At 40.6% G+C, this 20,011-nt stretch overlaps 1 protein-coding gene across 1 annotated transcript; it reads left to right on the plus strand.

Annotated features, from left to right (window-relative positions):
* The first annotated feature begins 7,296 nt into the window (after positions 1-7,296).
* Positions 7,297-19,188, plus strand: LOC142184670 (myosin-4-like). The gene is made up of 40 exons (XM_075259714.1): positions 7,297-7,332; positions 8,640-8,852; positions 8,942-9,085; positions 9,402-9,558; positions 9,648-9,675; positions 9,767-9,881; positions 10,115-10,207; positions 10,302-10,365; positions 10,450-10,548; positions 10,657-10,760; positions 10,853-10,991; positions 11,088-11,206; positions 11,295-11,444; positions 11,528-11,698; positions 11,782-12,088; positions 12,219-12,292; positions 12,426-12,513; positions 12,620-12,737; positions 12,872-12,995; positions 13,076-13,212; positions 13,304-13,559; positions 13,646-13,888; positions 13,972-14,148; positions 14,234-14,379; positions 14,467-14,557; positions 14,634-15,023; positions 15,117-15,243; positions 15,480-15,598; positions 15,686-15,882; positions 15,991-16,174; positions 16,264-16,429; positions 16,603-16,727; positions 16,858-17,166; positions 17,438-17,641; positions 17,733-17,858; positions 17,954-18,124; positions 18,208-18,312; positions 18,442-18,537; positions 18,827-18,961; positions 19,051-19,188. The coding sequence occupies exons 2-40, from the start codon at positions 8,652-8,654 to the stop codon at positions 19,066-19,068; spliced, it is 5,817 nt and encodes a 1,938-aa protein (XP_075115815.1). The 5' UTR covers positions 7,297-7,332; positions 8,640-8,651; the 3' UTR covers positions 19,069-19,188.
* Positions 19,189-20,011: the final 823 nt, after the last annotated feature.

Here is a 20,011-nt window from a genome sequence, read left to right on the forward strand (position 1 = left end):
GTCGACTTGCGAAAGTGGGCGCACATGCGCCGCACTTTCACCAGTAGCTCTGGAACATTGGGGTAGCTCTTTAGGAAACGTTGCACCACTAGGTTGAAGACGTGGGCCAGGCATGGAACATGTTGGAGTCCGGCAAGCTCAAGAGCTGCTACCAGGTTCCGGCCGTTATCACAAACGACCATGCCTGGGCCCAGGTGCAGCGGCTCAAACCATATTGCCGTCTCATCGAGGAGGGCATCCCTCACCTCGGAGGCAGTGTGCTGTCTGTCCCCCAAGCTGATCAGCTTCAGCACAGCCTGCTGACGTCTACCAACGCCAGTGCTGCAACGTTTCCAACTCGTAGCTGGGGTCAATCTAACAGCGGAGGAGGAAGCGGTGGCGGAGGAGGAGGCGGTGGCGAAGGAGGAGGCGGTAGAGGAGGAGGAGGAGGGGGGTGTTCTTCTCGTGTCCCTGCCAGGAATGTTAGGCGGGGAGACGAGGTACACCGGGCCAGTTTGGGAAGCAGTCCCAGCCTCAACTACATTCACCCAGTGTGCCGTCAGTGAAATGTAGCGTCCCTGTCCGCATGCACTTGTCCACGCGTCGGTGGTCAAGTGGACCTTTGTGCAAAGCGCGGAACTAAGGGCCCGCCTGATGTTGAGTGACACGTGCTGGTGCAAGGCGGGGACGGCACACCGGGAGAAGTAGTGACGGCTAGGGACGGCATAGCGAGGTGCCGCAGTTGCCATCAGGTCCAGGAAGGCAGGAGTTTCAACAAGCCGGAACGCCAACATCTCCTGGGCCAGCAGTTTAGCGATGTTGGCGTTCAAGGCTTGCGCGTGTGGGTGGTTAGCAGTGTATTTCTGCCGCCGCTCCAATGTCTGAGAGATGGTGGGTTGTTGTAAAGAAGCGCCTGATGGTGCCTTTGATGGTGCAGGAGAAGGAGATAAGACAGGAACAGGGGAGGATGAGGGAGAAGTCAACAAAGTGGCGGAGGCAGATGAAGTGGTGTCCTGGCTCGTCCTCTGGAGTGCATCGCCAGCACAGTCAGCAGTGGCAGTGGCAGAGGCAGAGGCAGTGGCAGAGGCAGTGGCAGTGGCGTGAACGGCAGGCGGCCTTTGTCCTGCCGTTGCTGCCTGCCACTGATTCCAGTGCTTGGATTCCAAATGACGGCGCATTGAAGTGGTGGACAGGTTGCTCTTCTCAGAGCCCCTAATCAATTTCGAGAGGCAAATTGTGCAGACAACACTATATCTGACCTCGGCGCATTCCTTGAAAAAACTCCACACCTTCGAGAAACGTGCCCTCGAGGTGGGAGTTTTTCGGGGCTGGGTACGAACTGGAACATCTTGGGAGATTCCGGGTGTGGCCTGGCTTCGCCTAAGCTGCTGACCTCTGCCTCTGCCTCTAGCTACCCTTTTTGGTGCTGCACTTGCCTCAACATCCACACTACTTTCCCCGCTTGACATCCCCCCTGTCCAGGTCGGGTCAGTGTCCTCATCATCCACCACTTCCTCTTCCAACTCCTGTCTCATCTCCTCCTCCCGCACAATGCGCCGGTCAACTGGATGCCCTGACGGCAACTGCGTCACATCATCGTCGATGAGGGTGGGTTGCTGGTCATCCACCACCAAATCGAACGGAGATGGAGGAGACTCTAGTGTTTGAGCATCTGGACACAGATGCTCCTCTGTTAGGTTCGTGGAATCGTGACGTGGAGAGGCAGGTTGAGGGACAATGAAAGGAGCGGAGAACAGCTCTGGGGAGCAGGGACAGTTGGGGTTATTGTTCTGTGAAGCTTGGGAATTTTGGGAGGAAGGAGGACAAGACTGTTGGGAAATAGGAGGAGAGGAGGCAGAGTCTGACTGGCTGCTGGACAATGTGCTGTAAGCGTTCTCTGACAGCCATTGCAAGACCTGTTCCTGGTTCTCGGGCCTACTAAGGTTTGTACCCTGCAGTTTAGTTAATGTGGCAAGCAACCCTGGCACTGTGGAGTGGCGCAATGCTTGCTGCCCCACAGGAGTAGGCATGGGACGCCCTGTGGCTTCACTGCTACCTTGCTCCCCAGAACCATTCCCCCGACCTCGCCCACGGCCTCGTCCACGTCCCTTTCCGGGAGCCTTGCGCATTTTGAATTCCCAGTTAGAAATTGGCACTATATACCAGTAGCAAAAATTGTGGGTGCACGTAACCCCAATATATTCTTTGAATTCCCAGTCAGACAATGGCACTATATACCAGTAGTAAAAATTGTGGGTGCACGTAACCCCAATATATTCTTTGAATTCCCAGTCAGACAATGGCACTGTATACCAGTAGTAAAAATTGTGGGTGCACGTAACCCCAATATATTCTTTGAATTCCCAGTCAGACAATGGCACTATATACCAGTAGCAAGAAATGAGGGTATTTATAACCCCAATATATTCTTTGAATTCCCAGTCAGACAATGGCACTGTATACCAGTAGTAAAAATTGTGGGTGCACGTAACCCCAATATATTCTTTGAATTACCAGTCAGAAACTGGCACTATATGGCAGTAGCAAGAAATGAGGGTATTTATAACCCCAATATATTCTTTGAATTCCCAGTCAGACAATGGCACTGTATACCAGTAGTAAAAATTGTGGGTGCACGTAACCCCAATATATTCTTTGAATTACCAGTCAGAAACTGGCACTATATGGCAGTAGCAAGAAATGAGGGTATTTGTAACCCCAATATATTCTTTGAATTCCCAGTCAGAAACTGGCACTGTATACCAGTAGTAAAAATTGTGGGTGCACGTAACCCCAATATATTCTTTGAATTCCCAGTCAGACAATGGCACTATATACCAGTAGCAAGAAATGAGGGTATTTATAACCCCAATATATTCTTTGAATTCCCAGTCAGACAATGGCACTGTATACCAGTAGTAAAAATTGTGGGTGCACGTAACCCCAATATATTCTTTGAATTCCCAGTCAGAAACTGGCACTATATGGCAGTAGCAAGAAATGAGGGTATTTATAACCCCAATATATTCTTTGAATTCCCAGTCAGACAATGGCACTGTATACCAGTAGTAAAAATTGTGGGTGCACGTAACCCCAATATATTCTTTGAATTACCAGTCAGAAACTGGCACTATATGGCAGTAGCAAGAAATGAGGGTATTTGTAACCCCAATATATTCTTTGAATTCCCAGTCAGACAATGGCACTGTATACCAGTAGTAAAAATTGTGGGTGCACGTAACCCCAATATATTCTTTGAATTCCCAGTCAGACAATGGCACTATATACCAGTAGTAAAAATTGTGGGTGCACGTAACCCCAATATATTCTTTGAATTCCCAGTCAGACAATGGCACTGTATACCAGTAGTAAAAATTGTGGGTGCACGTAACCCCAATATATTCTTTGAATTCCCAGTCAGACAATGGCACTGTATACCAGTAGTAAAAATTGTGGGTGCACGTAACCCCAATATATTCTTTGAATTCCCAGTCAGACAATGGCACTATATACCAGTAGCAAGAAATGAGGGTATTTATAACCCCAATATATTCTTTGAATTCCCAGTCAGACAATGGCACTGTATACCAGTAGTAAAAATTGTGGGTGCACGTAACCCCAATATATTCTTTGAATTACCAGTCAGAAACTGGCACTATATGGCAGTAGCAAGAAATGAGGGTATTTATAACCCCAATATATTCTTTGAATTCCCAGTCAGACAATGGCACTGTATACCAGTAGTAAAAATTGTGGGTGCACGTAACCCCAATATATTCTTTGAATTACCAGTCAGAAACTGGCACTATATGGCAGTAGCAAGAAATGAGGGTATTTGTAACCCCAATATATTCTTTGAATTCCCAGTCAGACAATGGCACTGTATACCAGTAGTAAAAATTGTGGGTGCACGTAACCCCAATATATTCTTTGAATTCCCAGTCAGAAACTGGCACTATATGGCAGTAGCAAGAAATGAGGGTATTTATAACCCCAATATATTCTTTGAATTCCCAGTCAGACAATGGCACTGTATACCAGTAGTAAAAATTGTGGGTGCACGTAACCCCAATATATTCTTTGAATTACCAGTCAGAAACTGGCACTATATGGCAGTAGCAAGAAATGAGGGTATTTGTAACCCCAATATATTCTTTGAATTCCCAGTCAGAAACTGGCACTGTATACCAGTAGTAAAAATTGTGGGTGCACGTAACCCCAATATATTCTTTGAATTCCCAGTCAGACAATGGCACTATATACCAGTAGCAAGAAATGAGGGTATTTATAACCCCAATATATTCTTTGAATTCCCAGTCAGAAACTGGCACTGTATACCAGTAGTAAAAATTGTGGGTGCACGTAACCCCAATATATTCTTTGAATTACCAGTCAGAAACTGGCACTATATGGCAGTAGCAAGAAATGAGGGTATTTGTAACCCCAATATATTCTTTGAATTCCCAGTCAGAAACTGGCACTGTATACCAGTAGTAAAAATTGTGGGTGCATGTAACCCCAATATATTCTTTGAATTACCAGTCAGAAACTGGCACTATATGGCAGTAGCAAGAAATGAGGGTATTTGTAACCCCAATATATTCTTTGAATTCCCAGTCAGAAACTGGCACTGTATACCAGTAGTAAAAATTGTGGGTGCACGTAACCCCAATATATTCTTTGAATTCCCAGTCAGACAATGGCACTATATACCAGTAGCAAGAAATGAGGGTATTTATAACCCCAATATATTCTTTGAATTCCCAGTCAGAAACTGGCACTGTATACCAGTAGTAAAAATTGTGGGTGCACGTAACCCCAATATATTCTTTGAATTACCAGTCAGAAACTGGCACTATATGGCAGTAGCAAGAAATGAGGGTATTTGTAACCCCAATATATTCTTTGAATTCCCAGTCAGAAACTGGCACTATATACCAGTAGTAAAAATTGTGGGTGCATGTAACCCCAATATATTCTTTGAATTACCAGTCAGAAACTGGCACTATATGGCAGTAGCAAGAAATGAGGGTATTTGTAACCCCAATATATTCTTTGAATTCCCAGTCAGAAACTGGCACTGTATACCAGTAGTAAAAATTGTGGGTGCACGTAACCCCAATATATTCTTTGAATTCCCAGTCAGACAATGGCACTATATACCAGTAACAAAAATTGTGGGTGTATATAGCCCCAATTCTATTGCTAGGGGACTTGCAGGGTATTTCTGAGGTGAAGGTGGGGGGGCACACCGTTGGAACGGTGATTTGGGGTGTATATATGGGGTATACGGGAATACACTGTCAGTGTGTTCCATTCAGGATCCTGGGAAAGCTTGGTTGCGGCGATTGAGCCCTTCAGTGCCACGTTACACTGACAAGCTTCTCCCTGGAATTGAAGTTATATGTAAGCCCAATATATTCTTTGAATTCCCAGTGAGACAATGGCACTATATGGCAGTAGCAAAAATAGTGGGTGTATATAGCCCCAATTCTATTGCTAGGGGACTTGCAGGGTATTTCTGGGGTGAAGGTGGGGGGGCACACCGTTGGAATGGGTATCGGGGGTATATATCGGGTATACGGGAATACACTGACAGTGTATTCCATTCAGGATCCTGGGAAAGCTGGGTTGCGGCGATTGAGCCCGTCAGTGCCACGTTACACTGACAAGCTTCTCCCTGGAATTTAGCTCTTACAAGAGCTGTTGTGGTTGTCTTCTCCTTCCTATCCTAGCCTGTCCCTGCCTACCCAGAATCTAAGCCCTAGCTAGCTGGACGGAAACCTCCGTCCTCGGTGAATTGCAAGCTCAGAATGACGCGAACCTGGGCGGCGCTGTTCTTTTAAATTAGAGGTCACATGTTTTCGGCAGCCAATGGGTTTTGCCTACTTTTCTCAACGTCACCGGTGTCGTAGTTCCTGTCCCACCTACCCTGCGCTGTTATTGGAGCAAAAAAGGCGCCAGGGAAGGTGGGAGGGGAATCGAGTAATGGCGCACTTTACCACGCGGTGTTCGATTCGATTCGAACATGCCGAACAGCCTAATATCCGATCGAACATGAGTTCGATAGAACACTGTTCGCTCATCTCTACTAATAAGTACAGAGCTTGACTTTTTCCATCAGTCCAATAGAAGTGAATGGAGCAGTCATGCAATCATCTACTCCACTCATTTGGGGATACAAGCAACCCGCAAACTTGGTGGTGGTTCCAATGGTGCAGCCCCCATGTTATCCCGTACTCTGTGTATAGTGAGCAACTTGAAGTAACTGGAATACCCCTCTACATAAAAAACATACAAATAATTGGTATCCCAATACAACCTATAATACCATCATCTGTGCCCCATCATTATCATTTACGCTGGGGTAGATTTCAGCCAAGACGCAGGGACTTCTAGAAGACGCACCTAGTTCATGAGCATCCTCTGCCCGCGTTTGGGACTGACATACAATACACTGGATAAATGTCACACATTAGGGTATTAATATAAGAAAAATCTAAAAGATAATTAACTTGAATTTCTTGTGTGCTTTATTTTATAAGGTAAAATTATATTGATAGTAAAGTTGGAAAGATGATTTCCAGCAAATCTCAATGTGACACTGTAGGGAAATGTAATGTTCTTTCTAATGTAAATCAGAAGGAATCAGAATTAGAATTTTACTACACAATACTGTGAATACATTGGCTTTAGTATATACATGAACGTTACATTACATTATATCACATATTACTGGATTGTAGGATCCCAGAAAGTTATCTCATTTAGAAGAGGGCAGGTGCAGGCCGGGTATCCAGGCCTCCTACTACTCTGTGTGAGTTATTTTTACTTGTGATGGACTGACAATTTAGGCTTGTTGCACACTTAAGGAAATCTGAAGACACTTCCTTTCTTGTAGTGAGCTGAGTAGGCAGAGGGCTGCTCTATATAAGCAGCCTTGAGGGACTTTCGCTTGTCACATTTGTGTTGGTGGTGAGTATTGTGTATTTTTCCATGTGATGGGATACGTTAGGGAAAGTCCTAACTGCTAGTGGAGAAGAAAACATTTATTACCCCATATTATTCATGTGTATGTGACCTTACCAAAAACTTGACTAGAAATTAATTTTGCCCCTTAAAAAAAATCTAAATTCTTGGAATGAGCTATAGATAAAAGGTCCATCATATACCACATCATAGTACTACTACTGTATACCAATCCTAGTGGGTTATATATCTCCTTATACAAATCGGGAAAATATTTGTTATAGATTTTCTTGGTTACTTTTCACTTAATTCATTTAATAAATTTAACTTCTTTCCTACAGAGGGGGATCACCAATTTTTTTCTGCCCTCTTCAACAACAAAAGGTGAGTCTTTATGTTTTTCTGTGTTTTGCCTGGTCAGTATGGTGGATTAGTCATCGCCACATAATTAGAAAATCTTTGTGCAACATAGTGTTTGTAGAACAAACGGCATCTTAGTTCTTGAGTCCTGTAGAGCAATGTTGACATCTGTGCTGGATGCTCCATCATGAGTCTTCATCACAGATTCCATTGCATTTGTTGGAAAATTCTGAATGCCTCAATGGAGCCTAACAAACCCCATTATAAGGGGTCTGTCGGGCACCGTTGGTATGCGTGCTATGACTAATCTGGCATTGTGTTGTGATTTCTGTTTTAGGCTGGAAACCTCAATGTACATGTGAACAGAGTGTAAAGATGTATTCACATGAACAAGTTTCAGCCATGAAACTTGGTCCATGTGTTGGCCGGATTTGCCAACCTGCACCTTAAGTTGGGAAAGGAACTCCTAGCAGTATAGTTATCTATGCAGCAAGGAGTCCCTGACACCCAGAGAGATATTGTTCTGTACCATTTACAGTATGGGACAGTATGTCGCAGGAATTATTTGGGGAACTAAAGAGTCATAAAAGTCTGGTGCTATACGGTCAGCATTTCTGGCACATCTTGATTAGATTAGGTTTACTCTAAGTTTGTGCCGTTCTAAAAGGACTTAAGATTTTGTTGCCTTTTTTCTCTTCACACATATGCACACATGTAACGTGAACACATATACCCATACATTTAGGTATATCTGCTATTGAAAATAATATACATCATATATATGTTACAAAAGTAATATAGGAGTGATAACTTTATTTTTTAACCATAGAGTCTATATTTGTTAATTGGATTACAAAGATGTTTCTCCAGGCCATTATATAAAGGAAGGATGGAGAGACAGGCTCCACATTTATTGACCACTAAGAACTGCCATGGCTTATTGCAATGATATATAACTATTGTTCTCACCCATTTGTCCAGTGAAGGGGCCTTTCTGCTCTGAAAGTTTATAGGTTTTTGGATTCAGAGACTCTAGGTTGGGCAAAAATTTCACCAATCACTACATTTGGTTAAATATTGTTCAGTCTCCGATCTCACCAACACTAACAAGGCAAATTAGTCATAAAAAGAATATTGAGATATTCATTTTTAAATAATTTTCTAATTAATAAATATTATGTAGCCTTTTGAAAATAAAGTAGGATATAACTAAATACATTTTATGGTTTTTATATTTCAGTAGTTTGGCTTGTGTTTTATGTATGAATGTACTGCCGTGAGATGTGTTTTATAAAGATACTGAGCTGTATGATATAAAATATCACTTGTAGAAACCAGCAACCATGGGTGACGGTGAGATGGCCTGTTTTGGCGAAGCCGCCCAGTACCTCCGTAAATCGGAGAAAGAGAGACTGGAGGCCCAGAACAAACCCTTTGATGCAAAGAACACCTGCTTCGTAGATGATCAAAAGGAACTCTACGTGAAAGGTTTTGTCACTGCTCGCGAGGATGGAAAAATCACAGTGAAAACTGATGATGGAAGGGTAAAATATTATATCTATAATTCACATAAATCAGATGCTACATTAACCGTTTGTCTGCTGCACCATTAAATGTTTTCTCCTCTTTCCAGACCGTAACTGTAAAGGAAAGCCAAGTTTACCCTCAGAATCCTCCAAAGTACGACAAAATTGAAGACATGGCCATGATGACTCACTTGAATGAGGCTTCTGTGCTTTTTAACCTCAAAGAGCGTTATGCAGCCTGGATGATCTACGTAAGTAGGAAAGGTTTTGAATACTATAATGGTTAATAAGGACTGACAGTTTAAGGAATAACATGTCTAATAGACATATAAATAAGGAAAAAATTCTAAAATACTAAGGTATTAGGCTGTATTAATTACAATGATATAATCATGGTAATAAAGGGATTAAAAACAGATAACATTTGCATATCTAATGGAGCAACTCATATAAAGGAGGAGACAGGTACTACCCTTTCTGGGGAACAGTTTACCTTAGCTATAACCTTGGAGAATTAGAAAATTAAAGTAAAGTATTTCAATACACAATGTATTAAATGTATTACAGACCTACTCTGGGCTTTTCTGCGTCACTGTCAACCCCTACAAGTGGCTGCCAGTGTACAACCCTGAGGTGGTAGCTGGCTACAGAGGAAAGAAGCGTATGGAAGCCCCACCACACATCTTCTCCATCTCTGATAACGCCTATCAGTTCATGTTAACAGGTACACACAACTCTCAACACACACACCTATGAAACATTATTTCTACAGAATATTTATTTAATATTAATATTTTATCTTTTTACTGTCAGATCGTGAAAATCAGTCTGTCCTGATTACGTAAGTAATGTCAGCTACATTTTTTCTGAGATATACAATGTTTCTGAGTTCTATATAGTCATAATTCATTCACTCTCTCCCTTATCCCCAGTGGAGAATCTGGTGCTGGTAAGACTGTAAACACCAAGCGTGTCATCCAGTACTTTGCAACAATTGCAGCTATTGGAGATTCCGGAAAGAAGAAGGAAACTGCCAACAGCATAAAGGTAAATACTAAATTACAGGAACCTTAGCTCCTACCCACGAAAAGACAAGTGTTTATGTATTATAGCAAACTATAAAAGTAAAGCTCAGAATGCGCTATGCTCTTTTCAATGTGATATAGCATGTTAGCATCATAGTTTGTTAGTTTCTACTTTGATTTCCTAATCATAAAATTCATCATAAACTATTAATAATAGTGAAGAAACTAAATTGATGCATTTTTTACACTCTCAAGGGAAATCTGGAGGATCAAATTATCCAGGCTAACCCTCTGCTGGAAGCCTTTGGTAATGCCAAGACCGTGAGAAATGATAACTCCTCTCGTTTTGTAAGTATTATAAGTACCAATCTGCTCTAACAACTTTATACTTTCTTATCTATATAATTCCTAAGCATTAAACTCTGCTCTTTGTCTCGTTTAGGGTAAATTTATCAGAATCCATTTCGGAACCACAGGAAAACTGTCTTCTGCTGATATTGAAACTTGTAAGAATTAGATTCCTTATGTGTCTCTTACTTATTGTGACTTATGACATGTACTAAAAGGTCCCTTTTTATACACAACTACAGATCTGCTGGAAAAGTCTAGAGTAACATTCCAGCTTTCAGCTGAAAGAAGCTACCACATCTTCTACCAAATCTTGACAAACCATAAACCAGAGATTGTTGGTAAGTTTATGAAATAAGCATTTAATGCAGAGGTTCTTAAGAAAGAAAATGCATGAGATAAGTGTTATGTTTTGAGCCCTTACTGGATTATATTCTTGTTCTGTTCAGAGATGCTTCTTGTCACCACCAACCCATATGACTACCCTTGGATCAGCCAGGGTGAGATCACAGTGAAGAGTATTAATGATGAAGAGGAATTGGTAGCCACAGATGTAAGTGTGTGGTACATAAAAGAGAATGTTATTGCTGTATATCTGGTAAAGGCTAATGTCTAATGATCCTGTATTGTATTATTGTCTAACAGACTGCTATTGATATCCTGGGATTCACTCAAGAAGAGAAGATGGGCATCTACAAAATGACTGGTGCTGTCATGCACAATGGTAACATGAAATTCAAGCAGAAGCAGAGGGAAGAGCAGGCTGAGCCAGATGGCACTGAAGGTTAGCACTACTTTTCAATATGCAATAAGATAACTGCGGATTCTTCTCTTTTATCATCCACTTAAAATAACACGGTGCTATGTATCTAAAATGTAGTTGCTGACAAAGTTGGATATTTGATGGGCTTGAATGCTGCTGACTTGCTTAAGGCATTGTGCTACCCAAGAGTGAAAGTCGGTAATGAATTTGTCACCAAGGGACAGACTGTATCACAGGTACATTGTGAAGAAAAAATATTTAAGAAAAAACTGAGCCAGTTTAATAAAGCGCTTTATGTGAACATTGTGGTACTGTCCACTTCAGGTCTACAACTCTGTCGGTGCCCTCAGCAAGTCCGTCTTTGAGAAATTGTTCTTGTGGATGGTCACACGTATCAACCAACAACTGGACACCAAACAGCCCAGACAATTCTTCATTGGTGTGCTGGATATTGCTGGATTTGAAATCTTTGACGTAAATATTTAAGCTATTCAAGTATTATAAGTCTCCTGAGCCAGCCATACTGTACTTTCTCACATAATTTGTATCATTTACAGTTCAACACCCTGGAACAGCTCTGCATCAACTTCACCAATGAGAAGCTGCAGCAGTTCTTCAACCACCACATGTTCGTTCTGGAACAAGAAGAATATAAGAAGGAAGGCATTGACTGGGAGTTCATTGACTTTGGTATGGACTTGGCTGCCTGCATTGAACTCATTGAGAAGGTAAGCTTATGAATATGAATTCTATAAGTCTTCATTAAATAACCACGTTATTTAGGAACTCAATATTTACTATCTGCTTTCAGCCCATGGGTATTTTCTCCATCCTTGAAGAAGAGTGCATGTTCCCAAAAGCCACTGACACATCCTTCAAGAACAAGCTTTATGAACAGCATCTTGGCAAGTGCAAGAACTTTGAGAAGCCCAAGCCCGGCAAAGGAAAAGCTGAAGCTCACTTCTCTCTTGTGCATTATGCTGGTACTGTGGATTACAACATCACGGGCTGGCTGGAGAAGAATAAGGATCCATTGAATGAATCTGTCATCCAACTCTACCAGAAGTCTTCTGTCAAACTGTTGTCCTTCTTGTATTCCAGCCACAATGCTGCTGAAGGTAAGTGACTCGTTCTTGTACATTACTGCTGCCTTCATATTGAGCACATTACATCATAAAAAACATTGAGAGAACTTGCATGATAAAGATGGTCTTTAATATTTTTCTTCACTCTTATTTACTGTTGCAGATGCCGGCGCTGGTGGAAAAGGTGGAAAGAAGAAGAAGGGATCCTCCTTCCAGACTGTGTCTGCTCTCTTCAGGGTCAGTAGAAATAATTGCTTTTTATCAACATTAAATGTATGTGTAATTCAATGTGTTAAAGATTTACAGAAATATAGATGTTCATTAGATGTCTAAATGCAACTAATTGTATATTATTTTGTGTCTGCTTTAGGAAAACTTGAACAAACTGATGACCAACTTGAAGAGCACTCATCCTCACTTTGTGCGTTGTCTGATCCCCAACGAGACCAAGACTCCAGGTATTTATTCATATATTTATGTTCAGCTGTTCAGATAAACAGAGAACAGTATAATGAAAAGCCATTGTTTACCATTGGTGAAATCAAAATAATTATTTACCTTCAGGTATCATGGACAACCACTTGATCATTCACCAACTGAGATGTAACGGTGTGCTGGAAGGTATCAGAATTTGCAGAAAGGGATTCCCAAGCAGAATTCTCTATGCTGACTTTAAGCAGCGGTAATTTTATTTTCTTCTCCCATAATACAAGTGTATTATATCTCACTTACAACTGATATAACATATATTGCCAATTAAAGTTAATAAAACACTTAAGATTGACCTGTATTTTTCCCATTCCTTTTGTTCATTAGTTACAAGGTACTGAACGCTAGTGCAATCCCTGATGGGCAGTTTATTGACAGCAAGAAGGCATCTGAGAAACTCTTGGGCTCAATTGATGTCGATCACACTCAGTACAGATTTGGACACACTAAGGTATATAGTGAGTAACTATCAGACATCTCGGTAAATGAGGTCTCTGTGGGTCTTTGACATTAATTTTTTCATGTCTCAAGGTGTTCTTCAAAGCTGGTCTCCTGGGTACCCTGGAAGAGATGAGAGATGAAAAATTGGCACAACTGATCACTCGTACTCAGGCACTTTGCAGAGGTTTCTTGATGAGAGTTGAATTCAAGAAGATGATGGAGAGAAGGTATTTTTCTTTTTAAGGATATATCTGTTCATATCTATATTCTGTATGTGTGTTTGGATAACCAACAACTAAATCCACTATGTTCAAACAGGGAGGCCATAATTATCATCCAGTACAACATCAGGTCCTTCACAAATGTCAAACATTGGCCATGGATGAAGCTGTACTTCAAGATCAAGCCTCTTCTGAAGAGTGCTGAGACAGAAAAAGAGATGGCTAACATGAAGGAGGAGTTTGAGAAGACAAAAGAAGCTTTGGCTAAGGCAGAAGCCAAGAAAAAGGAGCTAGAAGAAAAAATGGTTGCCCTTGTCCAAGAAAAGAATGACTTGCTTCTCCAAGTTCAATCTGTAAATACATTTTCATACATTAAAATATCCTTATATCAGTTCACTGCAAGTTGCACACAAGACTAACAGAATTTTAATTTGTGTAGGAATCTGAGACTTTGGCAGATGCTGAGGAAAGATGTGAAGGTCTCATCAAGAATAAGATCCAATTGGAATCAAAGCTCAAGGAACTGAATGAAAGACTTGAAGATGAAGAAGAAAGTAATGCTGAGCTCACCGCCAAAAAGAGGAAATTAGAGGATGAGTGCTCTGAGTTGAAGAAAGACATTGATGACTTGGAACTCACCCTGGCTAAAGTTGAAAAAGAAAAACATGCCACAGAGAACAAGGTATAGTCAATAATGAAAAGTCATCTGCTCACCAGTATACCACAAAATATGTTTCTAAGCTCATGAGTATTCATTGATTATAGGTTAAAAACCTTACTGAAGAATTGGCAGCTCTTGATGAAAATGTCTCCAAAGTCACTAAGGAGAAGAAGGCTCTTCAAGAAGCTCATCAGCAAACTCTTGATGATCTTCAGGCTGAGGAAGACAAAGTCAGCTCTTTGACAAAAGCCAAGACAAAGCTGGAACAGCAAGTAGATGATGTAAGTATCTCTAAAATATTTCATTCCAAAATTTGGTTAAATCCAAATTTATAAGAAATAAGTGAGACATTTTCTATCCGTGTAGCTTGAAGGTTCTCTTGAACAAGAGAAGAAACTCCGCCTTGACCTTGAGAGAGCTAAGAGAAAGCTTGAAGGTGATCTCAAACTGTCTCAGGAAACAGTCATGGATCTTGAAAATGACAAGCAGCAAACTGAGGAAAAACTTAAAAAGTTTGTCATTATTTCTAAAATTCGATTTTAATACAAAATATTTAAATTAAGATCATGTTTATAATGCACATTGTTTTTACCTCACAGGAAGGACTTTGAAATTACCCAGTTGCAAGGAAAGATAGAGGATGAGCAATCCCTGGGATCACAACTGCAGAAAAAGATCAAAGAACTGCAGGTAAAGACAAGATGGTGTCATTATGTAATAATCCAAAGATTATATTACATGTATTTACCAACTGCTGCTTTTCCAGGCTCGCATTGAAGAACTTGAGGAAGAAATTGAAGCTGAACGTGCAGCTCGTGCCAAGGTTGAAAAACAGAGAGCTGATCTTTCTAGAGAACTTGAAGAGATCAGTGAAAGACTTGAAGAAGCTGGAGGTGCAACATCTGCCCAGATTGAGGTGAACAAGAAGCGTGAAGCTGAGTTCCAGAAAGTTAGACGTGATCTGGAAGAAGCCACCCTTCAACATGAAGCTACAGCTGCTGCCCTGCGCAAGAAGCATGCCGACAGCGTTGCTGAACTTGGTGAACAAATCGATAACCTGCAGCGCGTGAAGCAAAAATTGGAGAAGGAGAAGAGTGAACTGAAGATGGAAGTTGATGATCTTGCCAGCAACCTGGAGAGCATCTCTAAAGCCAAGGTAACGCCAGATCCTAGTTATTTTCTAGGATTCTCTCTAGAATTCTCCTTTTTTTGTGGAAACACCTCTTAATCTTATAATTTGTTCTTGAAGGCCAACCTTGAGAAGATCAACCGTGTAGTTGAGGACCAACTGAGTGAAGTGAAGGCTAAGGATGATGAGCATCAACGTGTGATTAATGACATCTCCGTTCAAAAAGCACGTTTGCAGACAGAAACCGGTAAATTCATTTATTCATTAATTATTTTTTTTTTACTATAGTCAGTAGCATACAATAATTTATTTAGGAGAAAAAACATATTACCAGTACATGCTATACCGGTTTTCTGATTATTTATAGTGTGGTCCTGATTATCACATTTTATCACATAAAACTTTCAATATTTCATTTCCAAATGTTATCAAAAGTGTAATCCTTAAATACTTGGAATATGGAACATCTTTTCATAATTCTAGGTGAGCTGTCTCGTCAACTTGAGGAGAAAGAATCTCTGATTTCTCAGCTCTCCAGAGGAAAGCAGGGATTCACCCAGCAGGTGGAGGAACTCAAGAGACAACTGGAGGAGGAATCAAAGGTATTAGGAAGTTTGATAAAACTTACGAGTAAAATTTTGACATGATCATTTTGATGTGTTAACAAGCGAAATATCTGTACAATTTAGGCTAAGAACGCCCTTGCCCACGCCCTTCAATCTGCCCGTCACGACAACGACTTGCTCCGTGAGCAATATGAAGAGGAACAAGAAGCCAAGGCTGAACTCCAGCGTTCTTTGTCCAAAGCTAATGGTGAAGTTGCACAATGGAGGACCAAATATGAAACTGATGCCATTCAGCGCACAGAAGAGCTGGAAGAGGCTAAGTAAGCTCAAACACCAACTGATACTACACTCTTAGGGATCAACTTTTAGGGTAAATCTCTAAATAAAGAAAACCATTCCTTTGATACATTTGATAAATGTACTTATAGGAAGAAGCTGGCTCAGCGCCTTCAGGATGCTGAGGAGCAGGTAGAAGCTGTGAACTCCAAGTGTGCCTCCTTGGAAAAGACCAAGCAGAGACTGCAGGCTGAAGTGGAGGACCTTATGGTTGATGTGGAGAGAGCAAATGGTGCCGCAGCTGCTCTTGACAAGAAGCAGAGGAACTTTGATAAGGTAGATTTTCACCTCGAAACTGTTATAATATTACAACTTTGCTGATGCCTAGAGAGATACAATAGATTTCATTAATTATTTTTTTAAAGGTCTTGGTTGAATGGAAACAGAAATATGAAGAGGGACAGGCCGAGCTTGAGGCTGCTCAGAAAGAAGCCCGCAGCTTGAGCACTGAAATCTTCAAGTTGAAGAATGCTTATGAAGAGGCTCTGGAACAAGTTGAGACCTTGAAACGTGAAAACAAGAACTTGCAACGTGAGTCTATTTCTGCATCCAGTATTTCTTTTGCATATAAAATGCTCAACCTAGAATCCGCTGTTACATTGTTTTACTGGCTTAGCTATGCTTAATGGCCTGCACGTTTGATATTTCATACTACATCTTCACATTTCACAATGTTCACATTTATTTCTAACTCTCTTCTTTAGAGGAGATCTCAGATCTGACTGAACAGATTGGTGAGACTGGGAAGTCTATTAATGAGTTAGAGAAGGCCAAGAAACAGGTTGAGCAAGAAAAGGGCGATCTTCAGGCTGCTTTGGAGGAAGCTGAGGTAAATCTCAATTAATACAATTTATACACTTTACTATGGGTCTTAAATATTTAAAGATATATTACATGCTCATAGTGTATCATTAATATTTCTTTACATTTCATTTTTGTTTTTTTAATAATTTTTAAAGGGATCACTGGAACATGAGGAAGCCAAGATCCTGCGTGTCCAGCTTGAGCTTAACCAGATTAAATCAGAAGTGGACAGGAAGATTGCAGAGAAGGATGAGGAGATTGAGCAGCTGAAGAGGAACAGCCAGAGGTCTATTGACACCATTCAGAGCACACTGGACTCTGAAATCAGAAGCAGAAATGATGCTCTGAGACTGAAGAAGAAGATGGAAGGAGACTTGAATGAACTTGAGATTCAACTCAGCCATGCCAATCGCCAAGCTGCAGAGGCACAGAAACAACTCAGGAATGTGCAAGCACAACTGAAGGTACTCATGACAAAAGGAAATATACATACATACATACATACATGTCTACATGTATACACACATATATACATACACATATGTATTTCAAAATTTATACCTGAACCCCACTACAATATATCATTTATAAAATACCACCATGTAATTTATATTATTCTACCAATTATTGTGTTTCAAACTTTATAATCAATAGATTTCTTATGAGCTCACTACAAATAAATAAAGATTAATAGTATTTATAAAGTTTAACACTATCGGTCCACTTTTCTAACAGGATGCTCAATTGCAACTGGATGATGCCTTGAGAGGACAGGAAGATCTGAAAGAACAGGTTGCCGTCATTGAACGTAGAGCCAGTCTGCAACAAGCTGAAATTGAGGAGTCTAGAGCTGCTCTGGAACAGACTGAGAGATCTCGCAAGATTGCAGAACAGGAACTTCTGGATGCCAGTGAACGTCTTCAGCTTCTGCACTCTCAGGTAAGATCTCCTACTAACATGAACTGGAAAAACGATAAAAATATTTACCCAGACCATTGTGCAATATTAAAAAGTGTATTTTCTCCATTAGAACACCAGCCTGATCAACAGCAAGAAGAAGCTTGAAGGTGACATTGGTCAGCTCAGCAGTGAGGTTGAGGAGGCTGTTCAGGAAGCAAGAAATGCTGAAGATAAAGCCAAGAAGGCCATCACTGATGTAAGCCTACTCTTTATTGTCCCTTCATGCTACTAGTGTAGAGTATATCAGTTTTGAACTGATCCCAAACTTATTGCTGCTTTATTGTTTTTAAGGCTGCTCTGATGGCAGAAGAGCTGAAGAAGGAGCAGGACACTAGTGCTCACTTGGAGAGAATGAAGAAGAACCTGGAACAGACCGTGAAGGACCTGCAGCATCGTCTGGATGAAGCTGAACAGCTGGCACTCAAGGGTGGCAAGAAACAGCTCCAGAAACTGGAATCCAGGGTGAGCACAATTCTAAAGTCTTCAGAGAAGTGCAAATACAATTATATTACATAGTTACATCTTTATACTACTGTCATCTGCAGGTCCGTGAACTGGAAAATGAGCTGGACAATGAACAGAAACGTGGAGTTGAAGCAGTGAAAGGTGTTCGTAAATATGAGAGGAGAGTGAAGGAACTGACCTACCAGGTAACAAAAAAAAAGACAGAAATATGAAAAAAAACAACTATGTGTCATGTAAGATATCCTTGGTTAATGGTATTACTATATTACCTTAAATCATAGTTAATTTTGTAATAATTAATTCCCATTTTATAGACTGAGGAAGACAGGAAGAACGTTCTGAGACTCCAGGATCTGGTCGATAAACTGCAGCTGAAGGTTAAGGCCTACAAGAGACAGGCTGAGGAATCTGTAAGTAAAATCTAGCTGTAGAAATTAAGATATTTGATGTTGTTTTGTAACAGAGGATTAATCTATGACAGTGGTTCTTAACCAGGGTTCGATCGAACCCTAGGCCCTATGCACGGTTCATTTTGTGTACCAGTAAAAAAACATATACCTATGTCTTGAATTTGGAAAAAAAAATCATATTTATCACTAAAGAAGGGTTCGGTGAATGTGCATATGAAACTGGTGGGTTCGATACCTCAAACAATGTTAAGAACCACTGATCTATGATTATTGCCCACTGTCATTTTAGGAGGAACAGGCAAATGCCCACTTGAGCCGCTTCAGGAAGGTTCAGCATGAGCTGGAAGAGGCTGAGGAGAGAGCCGACATTGCTGAGTCCCAAGTGAACAAACTGAGGGCCAAAAGCCGTGACATCGGTGGAAAGGTAGCATTCAAATATTTGGAACTTTATGCGGTGTGTATGTTTTTAGAATCTATTAAAGTTTAATATCTTTTCCTCTTTTTTTTATACAGAAGGAAAGCGAAGAGTAAAGAGTGTAAATGACTGAATATTGAAGAATACTGAAAATGGGAGCGTCTTAGTCTTTAATTTTGTCCTCCCTTATCCCCTCTTAGTATTGTATTAATCTCCCTAATAAATTTCATATGCAAACGTTGTAAAAATGTGTCATGTTGCATCCATACAGCCCAAAAGTCACAGATTTGTCTCAAAGCTAAAGTAGGGTGCACACTAACAGAGCAGCTCAAGCAACTAAGGGTCGAGGGCTTTGAAGAAGATGGAAAGGGCGAAGATTGCAATTATTTAAAATTCCACAAAATTATTGATAGCATATGATACCGTACTAGGTGACAATCACAACATTAAGGGGGCTTTCAAGAAAACCTGTTTCAGTAAATACTAATCAGTACTGTGCACAGAGTCTTTCCTCTATTAATACTCCCAGAAATTCATGAAAAAAAGAGTAAATTAACATCTGAATGTTTCTAGATGAGGGTGTATACCTATACTCTCTGACATTGAACAATCATTACTGACAGTGCCACACTGTGTATGGTCACACCCCTATGACATGGGGAACGGTACAACCCAATTGTCAACTCCTGAGCTATCAGAAAAGTATCTCCTGAATTATCATTTCATGTGGGCTAAACATATTTACTAGGACAGCCGTGTCAATTGAACTGTTAAATCTCTAACATACTAAGATGTAACTCGTAATTTATTTTTTCTATCATTCTCTTTTTATTTTTATTTTTTTAATTTTTACAAATTTACAAATGCAAAATTGGCATAGGCAGTATGAACATAGGACACAGTTCAGAAAGCTAGTTACATTTTACACAAATTATTAAGTATAAATATGAGTAATCTAGCCTCAGTATTTCACCAGTGTCCAGTGATAATAAGAGGCTTAACTTCAAAAGAGCTGAAGAATTTCCAAACTTTTCAAAACAGAAAAATAAAAGGTATATA

This window comes from Leptodactylus fuscus, chromosome 11 (assembly GCF_031893055.1).
Source record: "Leptodactylus fuscus isolate aLepFus1 chromosome 11, aLepFus1.hap2, whole genome shotgun sequence".
Lineage (NCBI taxonomy): Eukaryota > Metazoa > Chordata > Amphibia > Anura > Leptodactylidae > Leptodactylus > Leptodactylus fuscus.

Bases quoted from the DNA above. Each gene is read 5' to 3' on its own strand.
- LOC142184670 (XM_075259714.1), top strand. From the start codon at position 8,652: ATGGGTGACGGTGAGATGGCCTGTTTTGGCGAAGCCGCCCAGTACCTC. The intron at 16,728-16,857 runs GTAAATCTCAAT...TAATTTTTAAAG, and splicing joins CTGCTTTGGAGGAAGCTGAG to GGATCACTGGAACATGAGGA. The intron at 17,859-17,953 runs GTAAGCCTACTC...ATTGTTTTTAAG, and splicing joins CCAAGAAGGCCATCACTGAT to GCTGCTCTGATGGCAGAAGA.